The following is an 18204-nucleotide window of genomic DNA, read 5'->3' as shown; positions in this document are numbered from 1 at the left end:
TCAATGGAGAGACTGCTAAAGAGGGCGCATTTTAGATTTAAAAAAAGACCTTAATTCTGCTATTTACTAGCTCTGTGATCTTGGAAATTCTTTATTCTCATTCTAACCTTGTTTCCTTATAGGTTATATAGGTATATTAAGAGAATCTACCTTATTGGGCTGTTAACAGGATTAAAGGCAATAATACAAATAAGAAAATTAGCACAGTGTATAGAATATAGTAAGTGTTGAACATAAATAAATATTGATATTGTGGTTACTAGTAAGCCACTAATGAAAGTCATATTCTCAAAGAATTTCTCAGTTTATGGGGAAACACCATAGCAATACATTTTACAGGTGAGGTGCCAAATTTTGTATTTTATATGATGCAGATTTTATAATATATGCAAACAGGTAAGTTGTATGCTAAAGTGTTACCAGTGTGGTAGAATTATAGAACACTTACTTCTTGTTTATTTTCAGTATTTTTCCAATGTTTCAGTAAAGAACCTTGTTTTTAATCAGAAAAAAATAAATGTTAATTAGAGATTACATGATTTTTTACTATTTAGTAAGAAACATGGAATTAGACTGGGAGGCCATGGCAGGCAAGTTTAAGGCATATTACAATAAGAAGTGGCAAGAGTCTAGGAGCATGATTAAGAGGCCAGGCACAGCTGGTCAGGAATTCCTAGAATTCCAAGATTAAAGGATGCATTTAGTGTTTGGCAACCACAGGGAATGCTTCAAATCTGTGTAACTCTCATTCCAGAAGACTCAGTTAGATCAGTTGAATTTTCTGGCATCTGTAGATTAAGGAGGTCCCTACTCACCTAAGAATTCAGCCCAGGGAGGGTGTGAAGGCCATGGCACCTGGCTGCTCCAATTCGATTGCACCTCTAATACCTGTGGAGACTTTTGAATAGTAAATTCAGCTTCCTGCTGAATTTCATCCTGCCTAGGTTTCCTTCCCTATGAGATACACTCACCTCTGGTGGCATGATGTGATAGTAAGTGGGAATTGTAGTTTAGTGGATAAAAGCAGATGGGCATCAAGAGGAGAGTCAATGTGACTCTCATCCAATTAGATTATCAATCATTATTGACACAGTAGCCCTAGCTGGAGTTAGGATAGTGAAGGGAAGAAGATAGATATCTGGTTTGCCTGTGCAGAGTGATAGAAGATCTCAGGTAACTGGGCTGAGAAATGATTTGTGGGCCTAAGGGGTTATGGCAAACTGGTTGAGGCAAACAAAATATGATCACCTGTTCTGAGTGGATCAAGTAAATGTCCTCCCTCCTTCCCAAGACTAGTATGTCCAAAAAGATATAAGCATAGTAAATTGACACAAAATTTTAATTCTGATATTCCTTAATCCCAGTCCTATTTTGGGAGTGGGAGGATGAAGGAACAATATACATTGTAGCTGATACATATGGCCACTATTAAACACCCCTATTTTTTGCTTTTGTAATTGTGCCAGGTCTCTGTCCAGCCCCATAAACTGTCTGCATTCACTTTCAGATTCAAAATATTACACAACTTAATTTATCAATTAAGAACAGATGTCCTACCTAATACAGAAAGGATGCTGTTGGAAGAGGAAGAGGGAATTACCTTTTAAATTTTTTTCCTGTAGATTAGAAAGAGTGGACATTTTCCAATGCCAGAACTTAAGCTGTCAATTTCATTTCCCAACTTGACCTCAGATGGTTATCCTGTGCTATACCCAAGTGGATGGTCATCTTCTAATGTAAGTCATGTGTGCCTTGGAATTACATCATTATTGCTATTTTTTCCAATTTGTATTTAAAGCCTTTTGTTCCGCATGCCGCTTGTGATAAAAGAGCTTTACCAAAGTGACCTGGAGAAGCATTTAGAAAATTTTAAATAATAACTTCCACTGGCTACTTGGTAGATGTGTTAGCTTCCTACAACTGCTATGGTAATAAATTATCCCAAGTGGGTGGCTAGAAACAACAGAATTTATTCTTTAACAGTCCTGGAGGCCAGAGTCTACAATCCGTGTCAACAATGTTCATTCCCCCTGTGAGGAGGCTCACAGGGACATCTGTTCCATGCCTCTCTCTTAGCTTCTGGTGGCTACTATCAGCCCTTGGCATGCCGTAGCTTCTGGCAACATAACTGCAGTCTCTGCCTCTGTCTTCACATGCCTGTCTTCCTTGTGTTTCTGTGTCTTTGCCTCTTTTTTTATAGCACATTCATCAGTGAATTTGAGAGCCCATCCTAAGTCCAGGACAACCTCATCTGGAGATCCTTAATTACATATGAATGACCCTGTTTCCTTTTACTTTATCTATATGTCTGAGAGGGAGAGAAAGAGAGAGCACAGGAGCAGGGCAGAGGGAGAAGCAGACTCCCCGCCGATCAGGGAGCCTGACTCAGGGCTTGATCCTAGAACCTGGACATCATGACCTGAGCTGAAGGCAGACACTTAACTAACTGAGCAACCCAGGTGTCCTGAAATGACCCTGTTTCCAAACAAGGTCATATTCGCAGGTTCCAGGTCCTTGGACTTGGGCATGTCTTTTTGGAATACTGTTCAATCCACTAGAGTAGACTTTAGACAACTACTTGTTGACTGATGCCTTAAAATGTTTGTTACAGCTTTAATTTGAGGTGATCAAACAGCTCTATAAGGAGACTTCTTAGTTGCTCCTAAGCACACACACACAGCTGCACATAAAACAGTCCAGTACTATTTTTTCACGTATCCCAAATAATAGCAGTATCACACCCACTTTGTACCTATAATTTTGAATGAGTCAGTGTGGTAAATTGTTATGGTTCAGTATCTCAGACATAGAAAATCACAACAAATATCGAAGTAATATATGCATATCATCAGCATTTGACAATCTGTCTTCTCTTTAGAGATTTTTTAAGTTAATATATTCTCAGAAGTCAAGAATATTTGCTGTTAGAAGAGGAACAGTGACAGTTGGATTATAATATTTAAATGTCTCCCTAAAAGCAAAGAAAAATTAAACCTCTACCATTGCTCTCTAATCCAAAAAAGCAGGTTTGTGAGGATGTAGAAAGACTGTACTTTTCCTATTGTGCTTTTCCTATTACTTGTGAACTTTATCCTTATTACCTTCTATCAAGGATGTAGAGTGTCTTGATACATTATCTTATTAGAGTAAGTCTAGTAAAACCATCCAAGAATGAGCTGTCTTATTAACATGGCATTTTAACATTTATAGAACTGCCTACTTACATCTTCCTCCCACAAAGACCATGTATCTTACCCTTGATGTTTAGAGACTCCTAAAATATTATTGGATGGGTACATAAATACAGATGAAAGCCCCTCTTTTTTTTTTTTGCTTGTTTCACAAACCATCATATAAGCCATCATATTGAGTAATAAATGCTAACCCTTTTTTTCAGTATAGTTTTAATTTCTTTTCTCTCTCTGTGTTATGGGAAATTACAACTAATGTTTGATGAAAACAATAAAATAATGAGTGTATTACTTACTCAATATTAAGTTCCACTAGCATCCTTACTTTTTTATAACAACCTCACTGATATCTATGACAATTTAAAAGTAGCATGCTAACAGTAATGATTATCTGGGAGTGAGTGTATATGACTGCCACAGAATGGCTTCTTCCATATCGCACACTCCCAAAGATGGATCTATCATCTGTGACAATAGCTGTCACTCACAGATTCTTCACGTTGTTACACAAGTCATTTTTCCCTCTGACATCTGGCATTGTCTGATAAAAAAATATTTTCATTTCTTAGAATGCAAACTGCAGACCCAGTAGTCTTCAGGACCCTCTTGGTGTCAACTCTGGGAAGAAAACAATTATATCCAAATCTGAAGATCTCAAACGAGGCACAATTCCGGTAAATTCAGATAACCAAGACAAGTGCTAGTTTTATCTCATGTTTTTTAACTGAATATATTCACTATAAACCTAAAAATAGCTATCTTATAGAATATTTTAATATGGTATCTTTTTATCAAATGGCAAAGATATTAATATATACTTCTGAACATTTAAACAGGACTGCAGTACATGTAAATTTGCTACCATTACATGTAATTTGATTCCTTCTGACATGAGCCAAATCAATGTTTCACTTATCGTATGGAAACCAACTTTTATAAAAGTAAGTGATTGCATTTTTCTCTGCAATTATTGAATTATTGAATTCAAATTATTGAATTTGTTCATTACTTAGTATATGCAAAACAGAATGCCTTTGTAGAAAGAACTGGAAGTATAAGAAAATATGGTCTAAGTCCTAGCTCTACTTAACCAACTATTTGGGTCTCATCTTGTTTGTTAGTAACTAAGTTATCTCCAAGGTCCCCTTTCAGATGTATACTTTTTTTTGTCTCTCTTATTCTTTTTTTTTTTTTTGCACCTCTAGAAATAAACACTGATACAGTATAAAAGTTTGTATTTATCTTAATACTGTAGAAATCAGTTAAGAGACAAAGAACTGTAGAGAGACAATGCTTGACTCCTTGACACCATTATTAGCAAATAGAGCTAACCTGTATTATGGACTCATTGTATTAGATCAGACTTTATATACATATATATACATCCTATATATAGGATGTATATATACACACATCCTATATATAGGATGTATATATACACACACATTTATATATACTATATATACACATGCATTTATATATACTATATTTATATATATACACACATATATAATTAAAATAGGAAGATTATTTTTTTAGCCCCTAATAGTCAAATCTGTCTGACAACAAGTTACTTTAAAACTTAATCCTTTGTATTTTATATGACTTCTTTCTCTCTTAGAAGTGTTTGGTTAATTATATGAGATTTCCATTTTTTAGGTTTGATCATATGAAAGTTGCTATTTTTATAAGTCACAGACTGTTGGATATTGGCAATTTCATGTATAATGTGTAATCCTACACAAGCTCCTATATAAAGTTCATTACTAGAGTGTACCTAGCTATATGAAAGGGAGGCAGGGTTTGAGGTTTATTTTTGCTAATGATAAATCTGAAGGAAATGATTTAGAAAATTGTTCCGTTCTATAACAAGGACCTAAGTGACAATTTGAGTGGAGAAAAGAGGGATGGGTCATCATTTGAAACCACCAGTTTCATTAGAATGTTAACAAAACCAGTGTTTTTAAATCTCTCAGGTAAATCCCAATTTTAAAAATTGTACTACTCACACATGACTAGCTCTCACTGTGATTAGCATAATATATTGAAAATATATCCTGTTTTCTTTTCAGGCACGTTTTTCCAGCTTAAATCTTACTGTAAGAGCAGACCTTCAAAGTGAAAATACATCCCTGATTTTAAGTACTGGCAATCAAAAAAGAGAGGTAAGTGCAGCTCTAAGTTTTGAAAAACATTATACATTTCACTCTGAATTTTGTGACATAATGTATTATAATTGCTTATAGAACCTAAAGCAATGACTAGCTAGTCACTAAGTAACAGACACTTTTTGCTTCAAATTATACTTAATTAGCTTCGAGTGTGATTTCAGTTTTCTTTGTAAGAAACTGGGAAAAATCATGATATTTACAATTAACATGTGATGTTTGACTTTACTGCTTGTAACTATCACAATAAATTGATGTTTTTACTTTTACCTTGATAACAAATGATGCATTAGTGATTTTCCTCCTTAAAAAACTGACATTATAAAATGCAGTTGACATCTGAAGAGCAGACTTGAAAAACACTTTACAGAAAATGACTGTACCCTGTACAGAAATAAATGTAAATTTTGAAAGGTTTCCTTCATTTAGTCATTGGGAAATCTGAAGCAAAAATGAAATATTACTCCCTCATACAAATGCTTGCTTCAGTCCTTGGTAAAAATAAAATGATTTGAGATCTTTTCTCCTGTTTTATTACAAAATAAAGCCAGACACTTATTATAGATGTGGATTATATAAGCATTTCTCCTCTTATCATGCGGAGGCTTAAATATCCCATGTTGATAGATGACTTATATAATTTTTTTTGGAAGCTACCTAACATTCAGATGTTGTTTAAAAATTTCTTATTTCAAATTAATACTTATTTCAAATAATTCCAATGTTTTTGACCCCTGGTAAGTATTAACCTTTAAATAATATATGCATATAATGTTTACTTACATTTTAAAGAGCACTGATAGATGCAAAGTTGTTCCACATGCAGAGAAGCCAAAATTTTACCAGTAAGCACCCCTCCTCCCCCCAAATGAGAATATATTATATTGGAAAAGAGTACCTTTGATTCCTAGATATGTTTTGTTGAAATGTTATAATTAGCTTTATTTTCCCTAAATGTTAGTGTAAAATTCCCCATGGAATTATTATTCAGCATCTTACCATAAAGGAAAATTATATCTACATTGTTAAAATTACTAAAAGTGATCATTTTGTAATTGCGTGATCTTAGAGAAGTCACTGATCTCATCCAGATTTCAGTTTCTGTATCTGTAAGTTCAGGGAATTGTTTCAGTTGTATTTAAAATCTGTCTTGAAAGATCTTACTCTGTATGATGTACACTCATGCCAGCTTTGTGTTCCCAGAGCATCAGCAGTGACCCACACAGAGCGATCTGAGTTTGTATCATTATCCAACATTTGTAAATATCTCCCCTGTTCATTTTCTTTCTTACCTCCAATCTTCCCCCTAGCTTTAGGAATTGAGATGTTCCCTGTTACAAGCAAATACAAAAACTTGAGCTATCATCAGTCATTGATATCTAAACTGAATTAGTTTTTTTTCTCAGAAACCTAGGGATGAGGGATCCCTGGGTGGCGCAGCGGTTTGGCGCCTGCCCTTGGCCCAGGGCGCGATCCTGGAGACCCGGGATCGAATCCCACATCGGGCTCCCGGTGCATGGAGCCTGCTTCTCCCTCTGCCTGTGTCTCTGCCTCTCTCTCTCTCTCTCTGTATGACTATCATAAATAAATAAAAAAAAAAAAAAAAAAAAGAAACCTAGGGATGAGACACAAGGCAGACAAGTTTCACTGTGATTTGGATGCCATGCTGAGTAGCTAGAACACCAAAAGCTGTTTACTTCAAAGTTTCGCTTCAGTTAAGACATAATTTATAGACTAAAGTCGATTGGCAGAGACAGTGTGTTATGATAAAAAGTATATGGGAGTGAATATATGCACAAAAATTCATGTTATCTGTACACTTGAGATTTGTGCATTTTACTATATGAAAATCATATGTAAATTTGTAGACAAAAAATAAAGCACATTAAAATTAGAATTAGAAAAAGACCTACTCAGGTTTTTATGTCAACAACCTGTGGTAATGTTCCAGCCTAAACTTTAACCATCATGATAATGCAGTAAAGTCCATCAATAAATCTTTAAAATATATAATACTCTTGGTTCTTACTGAGTTAAATTCACCTCTGCTCCTGAGCATTCTGATTCATAGATGGTTTATTCTTTATGTATACATTTCTAGAGCACACAATTATAAATATTTGGGGTAATAATAAATTTGACATGCTTAGAGATTTTGAATAGATGAAGGGCATTTTTAAATATAAACTCATTTTTTTCTCTGTATGTAGTAATCAGATTAAGTACATTGTTTGCTAGAAAATTATAGCCTGCAAGAACTCAACATACCAGGAGTTATAACAGGTGTTTATCAATATTAACAGTCTTGTTTAATAAATTTCAGTTTGCCATTCAAATATCCAAAGATGGGCTGCCAGGCAGAGTGCCATTATGGGTCATCCTGTTGAGTGCCTTTGCTGGATTATTGCTATTAATGCTGCTTATATTAGCACTGTGGAAGGTAAGAACCAAAGTTCCTTTGACTTCCTATTTCAACTATCAACAGCAAATTGGTGACATAAATTATTATTTATCCATGCTGTGTAATATAGTAGTATACACCCATTAAAAATATTGAAGTGGTGACCAAGACAAAAGAAAAAATGTGTATCTCAAACGTTGTGCACAACTTAATCTCAGTTTTATAAAAGAAAAAATATATCAACAAATCCAAAAATCATGATGAGTCTCTCTGGATGTTAGGATTGTAAAAGACCTTTATATGTCTATTACCTTGAGAATTATAAAGAGAACTAAGACAATAGCATTTATACTAAATTTAATAAAGAATAAAATCCCATTGAAAAGTTGAATTTAATGTTTTTCTAATGAAACATCAAATTGGTGTTTATACTAACATAATACCACTCTGTGTTTTACCAAGTTGTTTTATTGAATAGCTAAACTTTGTTAAACCAGGTTGTGGTTACATATTTATTTTTCCAATACCAGAGCAGCAGAATTCTCTTTTAATCAAATAGTTTCAATAAAAAATTTCTGTCCCACAAAATTGCCAACTATTCCTATCCTTTTTGACTCTCTTACAGTAACTAACTTTCTTTGGGGAGGGGTGGATTACACTCATAGAGGATGATAAACAAAGCCAAGTTAAAGATGTAGGTCAGTAGCACTTAGTTCAGTAAATAGCTTTCTCCAGCAAAGTCTCTAAGACAGAATTCCTTGCTTTCTCAAACCTCCAGCTCCTCCTCTCACTTTACAGGATTATCAATGCTGTGTGTGTAATACCTGGTTTTGCCACAACGTGGTACCCAAGACCTGGCTTAGTGGGGTTGAGGCTGTGCTTGAAGTAAAGAATGGTTTCTTCACTTATCTGCACCTCTATTACAGAGAGCATTTTATTGTTGATTTCTTCCAGTGTGCTCTTCTATTCTGAGCACTGCACTTGCCCATATAGTTTTAGGAGGGAAAAGGAAAGCCAGAGCTGGTACTCAGATAGGTTTTCTCTGGTGGCATATCTCTGCTTAAAACAAATATGGTTGGGATCCCTGGGTGGCGCAGCGGTTTGGCGCCTGCCTTTGGCCCAGGGCGCGATCCTGGAGACCCGGGATCGAATCCCACATCGGGCTCCCGGTGCATGGAGCCTGCTTCTCCCTCTGCCTATGTCTCTGCCTCTCTCTCTCTCTCTCTCTGTGACTATCATAAATAAATAAAAATTGAAAAAAAAAACAAAAACAAATATGGTTTATTCCACTGGTTTTTTGGTCACCAGCCTGAAGGAGCATAAAGGTAAAAACAAACACATTCTTCCATCCAGTAAATGTTTTGTTGATACATTCTGCTGGCTTCTTGGATCTCTTCTGGCCCAGGAAGGAAGGTCATTTAGCAACGTTTGGACTGCTCTGACCATCTGACCAGGAGAGGTGGTTAGTTCAACCACTTCAGTGAGAGACCCAGCAATCAGAACTGTGACTTTACAGTAGACAGGAAGAGAATTAGAACAGACTGCGGGCCTTCCGCATATAAGAACTATTAAAACTTTTCCACTTTAATGTTAACATCAACCTTCTGAGAAAGACATGGCCCTGAGCCTCATTTTGTTAATGAGGACACTGACATGTACAAGAGTTAAATATGTTCCCTGAAGCCACATGATTTATCAGGTTCAGAGCAAGGACCTAAATCCAGACCATTTTACTTCGGTGCCAACACCGTTAATGAAACCCTTACTTTGTGTTCTCTCTTCCTTTTATTTGCTCTTGCTTTCCTTACAACCTTTCCAACTATGTATTTTAACTGTATCTCATATTTGATGACATTAAAACAAAGAGTAGTTAAGTAACTCCCAAGATTACCAGCTAGTAAAGGACTGGATGCAAGAGACGATCTGTCAGCGAAGCCCATCCGTTTTCAGTATCTCCCACTGCTAGAGGCTATGGGCAGTGCTCTTTATTCTGGAACTCCAGGAATTGGGTTTTGTTCAAGAGGTTCATGAACTTTCTGAAATGTATAAGAATATTTTGTTTTGGAATGAGAGTCCCTGATTGGATTCAGACTTTCAGCAGCTCCATTATACTAAAAAAGAATTAATTGCCCCTCCTCCTGCTTCAAATCCATGTTGAACTTCCCTGAAGCATGCATGTATTTGGTCTGCAATAGACTCAAAAGAGCTACTCTCATCCCCAGGGATCTTTTTAAACTAATTTGACCTGGAGCAGAAACCTCAGGACTATCCTTTCTTCTTGCTTCTTCCAAATCTGACCACTTTGGAAATTCATTGGAACTTTCAGGCTCCATACAGGGGACAGGCCAGATTCTTCCTGGAGCTATGAGTCTATTTCAAAAAACACAGTCTTTATATAATTTATCCTTGCAGTACACATGGTAGAAATTAAAGTTTTTCAAAATCTTAGTAGTAGCTTAATATACTTACTATTGAAGAGAGAAGGCTTGGGATGCCTGGGTGGCTCAGTGGTTGAGTGGCTGTTGTTTGGCTCAGGTCGTGCCCCCGGTATCCTGGGATTGAATCCCACACTGGGCTCCCCACAGGGAGCCTGCTTCTCCTTCTGCCTATGTTCCTGCCTCTCTCTCTCACTCTCTCTCTCTCTCTCTCTGTCTCTCTGTGTGTCTCATGAATAAATAAATAAAATCTTTAAAAAGAAGAAGGAAGAAGGGAGAAAAGAAGAAGAAGAAGAAGAAGAAGAAGAAAAGAAGAAGAAGAAGGAGGAGGAGGAGGAGAGAAGAAGAAGAAGGGAGAAGGCTTTTAGGGGGCACAGGTTTAAATAGATTGAGAAACATGTTCTGGAATATAGTACCACACATTGAGGGAGAAGTCCAGTCAGGCCAATATAACCAAGAGAATGGGGATCCCTGGGTGGCGCAGCGGTTTGGCGCCTGCCTTTGGCCCAGGGCGCGATCCTGGAGACCCAGGATCGAATCCCACGTCGGGCTCCCGGTGCATGGAGCCTGCTTCTCCCTCTGCCTGTGTCTCTGCCTCTCTCTCTCTCTGTGTGCCTATCATAAATAAAAAAAAAAAAAAAATAACCAAGAGAATGGAATGAGACTCAGCCCACAGAGGAACTCTAAGAAAGCAGAACATTTTTCTCTCTTAACTTGATTTCATACTGATGCCTAAAGTTCCATCTCTGATGATTTATTTACTAATCCTAAAGCTTTATTCTTCATCCAATATGTATATCCTTGGTTGACGTGGATGGGGAATAACACCATCATTTTTTAGTCTTTTATATATTAGTTAAATTTATTCATTCAACATTTATTCCATATTATAGTCAGTAAGCACATAATTTCTACCAGGTACTGTTAAATCTGACCCTTTGCCATAGGGTTTTGAACTAAGGAAGCATAAATAAGATCTATTACTTACCAATAAGTAAATATGGAAAAGCAAAGAAGGAAAGTGAAAGTTGTAAGTCTGGACACTGAAAACAAACTTAACTTGTTTTTAATTCTGGATGGTATCAGCCCCAGCCAGTTTTAAGCTATGTACTGTTTTACCTAGTCTCCACTCTTATGACCCGATTTCCACTAACAACCTTGTTAATAGAATTAGTTTAGTGGAAAAGTTCAGATAACACAATTAAGTTTTAAAATAGAGCACTAAGTGGATCAGTCAGTTGAGCATCCAACTATTGATTTCAGCCCAGATCTGAGTTATGAGATTGAGCCCTACATCTCCATGCTCATCAGGGAGTCTGCTTGGGATTCATCTCTCTCCTTCTCCCTCTGCACCTCCCCCCTGCTAGCTCTCTCTTTCTCTCTCTCTCTTTCTCTCAAATAAATAAATAAATCTGAAATAAGAAGGACAAGAGAGAAAGAAAAGTCTTACAATTTACCACCTGTTTCTGTAAAAAGCCTTGTCTGATTTATTTTCAATTCAGAACATTGTAGGCCTGATAGTTTATGAATCCAGAACTTTTATTGTTGGCTTAAAGAGAAAAACTCTGAGACATAGAACTGCAGGACAAATTTATTGTTTTTTCATATTTTTTCATGTTTGTCTATTGTCACCTTTTCCTCATCTGCCACCAACTAGGTTCTGATATGATGGAAGACATAAAGCCCTGCCATGGTGGAAGACATAAGGAAGTTACCGTCTTTAACTTAAAACTGCATTTTTGACCATTTATCCCATCTAAGCAGTTACTCAGTAATGATTTTTTTAAAATATATCATTCCCTTGCATAATTTACCATAATTTCATGATTAAAATTATATGGAGGTACCATACTTTCAAAGAATTAACTCATTGTCTGAACTATTATAATCTGCTCTCTAATTAAAAAAAAATACACAGACTTTAAAAAAAACTCTTGAGGACCCTTATTTTCTTTTATTTAAAATACCCACATTTTATTTTTTAAAGATTTTATTTATTTATTTGAGAGAGAAATAGATATAGCAACAGAGAATGAGTGGGGAGGAGAGCCAGATGCTGAGCTTGATGGATTCCCAGGACCCTGGGATCATGACCTCAGCCAAAGGCAGATGCTTAACCAACTGAGCCATCCAGGTTTTAGATGAGATTATTACAAAGGTCACTTCCAGCCCCTATACTTATTTTTATTATAATGTACAATAGGAAATAAATAAAGCACATAATTTTTATAATGCCCCAAATTACAAAGTATAATGAAAAGTTACCCACATTCACCTCTAGGTGAAATTTCTTCTATGTTCAGTGAGATCCTTTTCATATTCAAATGATACAGCATGTTTTTCAAGAGGTACTTCCTGTCAAACCTATAAAGGCAGATGTTCTAACACATTTAAAGTTAATCCAGACAATATCTCCCCCACCTCTCAAGCCATAGTACATGTGCCAAATTCCCCACCAGCTCTAATGACCTCAATTTATGACCATCAGTGATTTGATGGAATTTCTCTGCCATATCTGTGAGAAAAAAGATGGTGGGAAAGTGCCATTTAATGCCAGCTAACTGTAGTTTGTATGTCTTCCCAAATGTCTTCCCAGAACCTTTTAAAGTTAGTTCACTCGGGCAGCCTGGGTGGCTCAGCGGTTTAGCGCTGCCTTCGGCCCAGGGCCTGATCTTGGAGACCCGGGGTCAAGTCCCACATCGGGCTCCCTGCGTGGAGGCTGCTTCTCCCTCTGCCTGTGTCTCTACCTCTCTGTCTCTCTGTTTCTCATGAATAAATAAATAAAATCTTTAAAAAATAATAATAAAGTTAGTTCACTCCATGTACTAGTTTTTACTAGGAGACATGATTATATTTAACCAACAAAAAAGTTTAAGATGAAATAGCAATTTGATAAATGTCATTTCTTGACATTCAGTATTACTTAATAGGTCAATGAAAAAAAATCCTCTCAATTATATTAATTATTTGTATGCCCAGAATCACTAACATAGTATTAAATTAAATTTTATCCAAGTAAATTAGTATTTATTACATAAATTCAAATAATTAATTGTGTTACTATTTGGTATTTTCTCAACAGATTGGATTCTTCAAAAGACCACTAAAGAAGAAAATGGAGAAATGACATAATTAATAGGAGAAAAAAATAATAATTATTCAATGATCTATCCTCAGGTTTGCCTCAAATATGTGACAAGAAATTTATTAATACAATTAAAGACATAGTCACGTAACTTTACATAATCCATCAGGGATTAATCACTTGGAAAATAACAGATCAAAGAAGATCCAAAAACAATACCATAAAGATATATTTTATAAAATGATGAAAAATATTTTAAATAGTCATTTGTGTTATTTAAGTAAAATTACAAAGTGTTTTGAAGATGAAGAATAACATGTACACCTATATTTATATATTAAATCAGCATTCAGAGTATTTAAGGAATGCATAAAAAGATTTTTATGATCATTGATAAATTAAGCTTTTTCCATTGATTCCTGATGGATAGCCACATTCAGCATGATAGTTAACATATGTAAATGACAAGAAAGGAATTAACCGAAAACAATCACTTCTCCCTGTTCAAATGAGAAAATTGTTCTGATTAACGTATATATAAAATATGGACTGAAAATAGAATTAAGTCACAAAGAATACATTCAACATCTTTGTGTTGGGTTCTGTACTTGGGAAGTGTGGGTTTGTTTTTTTCCTAAAGTGTTTGGAAACTGTTGAGCTGATGGAAAAATCAAGCTAGACTTGCTTAAAAGCAGCTCACTGAATGGATTAATTTAAGCTTTCATAGAACATGCTTAATTTTGACATGAGCCCTAAAACTCAAAACTTTATGCTGAAAACACTTCACAGCAGTTTTGTGGGGCGTACCAGCGATTTGACATGACAAGCCATGGTATGTGTGGAATATGCTACGACGGCTTCTGAACAGAACGGGACAGTGCAGGCTGATGCCCCGGAAACGCTGAAGTCACCTTTGCTGAGAGGCTTTTGAACGTTAGGGGTCCCAGGATGTAACCAAAAGTAGGACTTTTCTCAACTCCTTGGCACATGGTTCATTTAAACCCTCAAGCTGTGAGAGTATGTTTATTTTTAATTTTTTTAAAAGGTATTTAATTTTCCAAACACATTTCTTTTTTTTTATGAAAGGCACATTCCATTTCAGTATTGCATTTTACCAAGAAGCCACTGCTTTTTAGTGTGGCATAATCATATTTAAATAGAACGCCAGAAATGTATTTTAAACAATCTTAGGCTTGAAACTTTGCCCCGACAGAGAGATATCACACCTCTGTATGAGCTTCTTTGCTCCTGAAGTAATCACTATGGTGCATCAGACTCTACTGTAGCATAATAAGCTCCTAGGTGGCTCTGTTTCTTAGGAAAGTAACAATGAATGAATGTATCATAGCTGCATGTGTGAACTACTGCTGTAAAATTTGCTGATACTTCTGCAACAACTCCATCTCACCACCTGGCTGACCATCGCAAGACCAGCACCTGTCCAGCACCTTATCCAGAAAGTCCTGTATTCTACTTATCTCAAAAGCATCAAATCAAGGGAGAAATTAAATGCTATGGATTTCACTTTTAAAACTAATTTCCAAGGAATTCTCCGAGGACTCAGAGTTGGCCTACCTCATGGTTCTCCACATCTATGTCTAAGATCCAACAACCAAAGCCATGCACCTAGGGAATGCCAAGGTCATCAATACTAGAAGGCTCAATCTTCCAGAGATTTGATATCCTCCTGCTGGCCTGTCAGTGTTCAGAAATGTCCATTTTGGGAATTTCCTTCATTCCCATTACCTGTCTCCAGGTTCAGAAATCATTCTTCCCATATGTTCTTTCTTTTCCCAACAGAATTCAGGTCTCTCTTACTCAGAGTCACCATGTCGCACAACTCCGGTGCACAGCCTGTATGGCAGCATTGCTCCAATCTCAGCACATTCTTAGAAGTTAATCTAACAGGTGAATTTAAATTCACACTTGGCCTCTATGACTGCTTGGCAAAGAATTCACATGCATTTAAACCAAATATATTAACCAGAGGGGAAAGATGGAAACAACGGCATTTTAAACTTGTTAGAAAAGACAGCCATGGGGACAGATGAAATAACTACTGATAAGCCTGGCATAATTTTTAACATAAGCCGTTCCCAGTTTTCAAGTAGAATGTTTAATGAACCAGATATCACTTTTCCCTAATACTATTATTTGTTGAGCTTTATGTGTGTATATATGTGAGCATCTGTATGTCTATGTAAACACACATGTACACACACACATGAATGCACAAACACAAATCAAATACAAAATACCTCAAAAATACCAAATGACAGCATTTGACAAAAGTGACCAAAATAAACACAAAAGCTACACCAATAAGAAAAATTTGATTCATCCATTTTCATTCATTCATTCATTCATTCACTCATTCATTTTCAATAATATTTAGTTTTAGTGCATAGCTCTGCAACTATCTAAAAGATGTATATGTGGATGTTTTGATTAAAATAAAAGTCAACAGTGCAAATGTTCAGTACTAATACATAGTCAATGATTAAGAAATATACTAAACTATTATTTTATACTAAAGTACATATTAATAAGAAAAGTGAGTGCTATTTAAGACTGAGCTTATGCCAAAAACTTTTAACTTTGGTAATTTACAAAATTGATTATTTCTTCTACTGTGAACTAAAATATGTATGAAGTCCCTTTCCAGACCAAACTTAGAATGGTATATTGGTAAATTATTCAACAGCTGGGTCTCCAGGAGGAAAAATAACCCCCAATTTGTATCATTTGCCAATTTCCATGATTTAAATAGTCTTGCCATAGCCATATTCAAGCTACCAAAATAATGCTAACCAGCTTGCAAAACTCCTGAAAATTGATCTGTCAGCTCTCATGGACCAGTATAAACTGGCTTCAGCACACTATTGAAATAGATTAGGTGATAATAATAGACAATAGATAGATGATAGATATACAGAGATACATGTTAGATATATATATACATACATAAATACACACAATATAATCATATTTCAAATTATGCTTTAAAGTCTCATCTCAAGCCCAGAAGATATAATGCTACATAGTCCCTCATTCTTCAATTTCAATTTCTAGAATTATAGCCTTTCTTTAATATTAAGAAAATGATATAAACGTTCAGGAGAAGCAAGGAGTTGAAAGTAAGAAAATATAAAGGGTGACACAATGAAAGTCTGACTTTTACAGCCACAGAGAATCTATTTTACTTTCTCTAGGAATCCAGAGCTCTAGAGCAAGATTATGAAAGTTCATCCTTTGCAAATATTTGTCATTTGTGTGATCCAACTTGAAATTCAGTTGTCCAGTTTATTCGATTATTTTATCTAAGCCTTAGAGTCATGGGCAATTTAATCTCTGAATATTTCCATGTCATGAGTATGCTTAAAATGAGGCTTGTAAGGGGAGATTTTTTTTTTTGCAAAATTTGATGCTTAGTCAATCATAATAAATGTACCTACACATGCAAATACCTATAAATATATCTATTCTCTTTTCCTTTTACAAAACCAATATCTAGACTCAATTGGAAAACAAATATCTACACCAAAAGCCAAAGATGGTTGCACAGTGTTTGCCTAAGCTGGGTTGTAGTGGCTGTGAAAAGCTGTGCGCACATTCTCTCCCAGCATCCCCTGAAAAGGCCACAGTTTATGGAGTGAACAGCCACCCCTCCAGCTTCCATGCAGTGTGGTAGAGGGTAATGTCTTTGTCAGACCTGTGGTAATCTGCACCGTGTGAAAAAACTATCTAGCTTCGCACAACACTGAGAAAACTAGGGAAGACCCAGGCTCAGAACATGACTCATGCTCTAGGTGCGGTCACATTATTGTTCAAATGAAGAGGCTTCTGGCAAATCTTTTTTTTTACAAAATAATATCCTATGCATCCTTCATTTACTTTCAGTGCTTCTCACGTCCTCTGCATTAGTCATCCCCCCACTGCCACCAAGGGAGATTTTTCAAGACTATTGGAGAAAAATCTGTTCACATGTGCTCTCTGTTTGCTGTGAATATCAGCTTCAGTGAACTGATCATTTATATGTGATTTCAGGCCTTGGTTCTCCGACACTCTAAAGGCATAACATGATATAGGCATAACGTAATGGGGACAAAATGCCTTGTACTTCAAAGAAGGAATATCTTTACCTGATTTACAACCCTTTGTGGGAGACTGTCAACAACTACACCAAAGGTTACAGGAAGGACTGGTTGGATGTGGCCATCAACACCCCACAATCCCCATCCTCAGCCATGGATTTAATAATCCAAAAAATTAAAAGAGGGCTATAAAGTCTTCAGAGTGATGCTATCTTTTAATTTAATTTAACAGCAGATTTTTTAATTCAAACACAGTTTCAAGGAGAGTCCACTGGGCAACCCCTTTCATATCAAACTACTCTCCCTAAACCTTTCCTACACAGAACTTCTGAAACCACCCCTAGATGTTAATTCTGCAGTACATTGCAAAACACTCAATTCTGCTGTTTCCCAAATGGAAGCACTATTGTGCAACATCTTATGTAAAACAATAAAAATAGAGCAAATGTCTAACATTATAATCTGGTGAACAAATCAGCATCTTTGATCCTCATATTAAAATTTAATCTTGAATTTAGAAATTCCAACTACAGCCTTTTACCATCGACCTTAAGGAAACCTGAAGGAGCATATGTTGGCTCTTAAGCCCCAGCCCCATTGTCTTCTTGACATCTGACACCAGGAGGTCCAGTTCTTAACTCATGGGAATGTATAATTCTTCCTCTATAAATGTCCTGAGCTTAACCCCTGAATTCACTACACCCCAGATCAGCTTGGCCCCACCCCATATCACATAAGCACTTCTTGCCAAAAATTTACCATACTGAAAAATATGGAAGGGTGAGTTATCACTTCAAATGTACTCTGCTTTCAGATCAGTTTTTCCTTTT

General features: G+C 36.0%; 1 protein-coding gene across 1 annotated transcript in view; it reads left to right on the top strand.

The window, feature by feature from the left end:
* Nucleotides 1-16754, top strand: part of ITGA1 (integrin subunit alpha 1) — a 158718-nt gene extending 141964 nt beyond the window's left edge. Inside the window, exons 24-29 of the mRNA XM_072824649.1 lie at nucleotides 1623-1736; nucleotides 3761-3865; nucleotides 4028-4132; nucleotides 5264-5356; nucleotides 7683-7799; nucleotides 13278-16754. Coding sequence (XP_072680750.1) covers nucleotides 1623-1736; nucleotides 3761-3865; nucleotides 4028-4132; nucleotides 5264-5356; nucleotides 7683-7799; nucleotides 13278-13322 — 579 coding nt within the window. The 3' untranslated portion in view covers nucleotides 13323-16754. The remainder of the gene's footprint in view (nucleotides 1-1622; nucleotides 1737-3760; nucleotides 3866-4027; nucleotides 4133-5263; nucleotides 5357-7682; nucleotides 7800-13277) is intronic.
* The last annotated feature ends 1450 nt before the right edge of the window (nucleotides 16755-18204 follow it).

This window comes from Canis lupus, chromosome 4 (genome assembly GCF_048164855.1).
Source record: "Canis lupus baileyi chromosome 4, mCanLup2.hap1, whole genome shotgun sequence".
In the NCBI taxonomy this organism is placed as follows: Eukaryota; Metazoa; Chordata; class Mammalia; order Carnivora; family Canidae; genus Canis; species Canis lupus.
The sequence above is the reverse complement of the archived record's forward strand: the minus strand, read 5'-3'. Positions and strand labels throughout refer to the sequence as shown.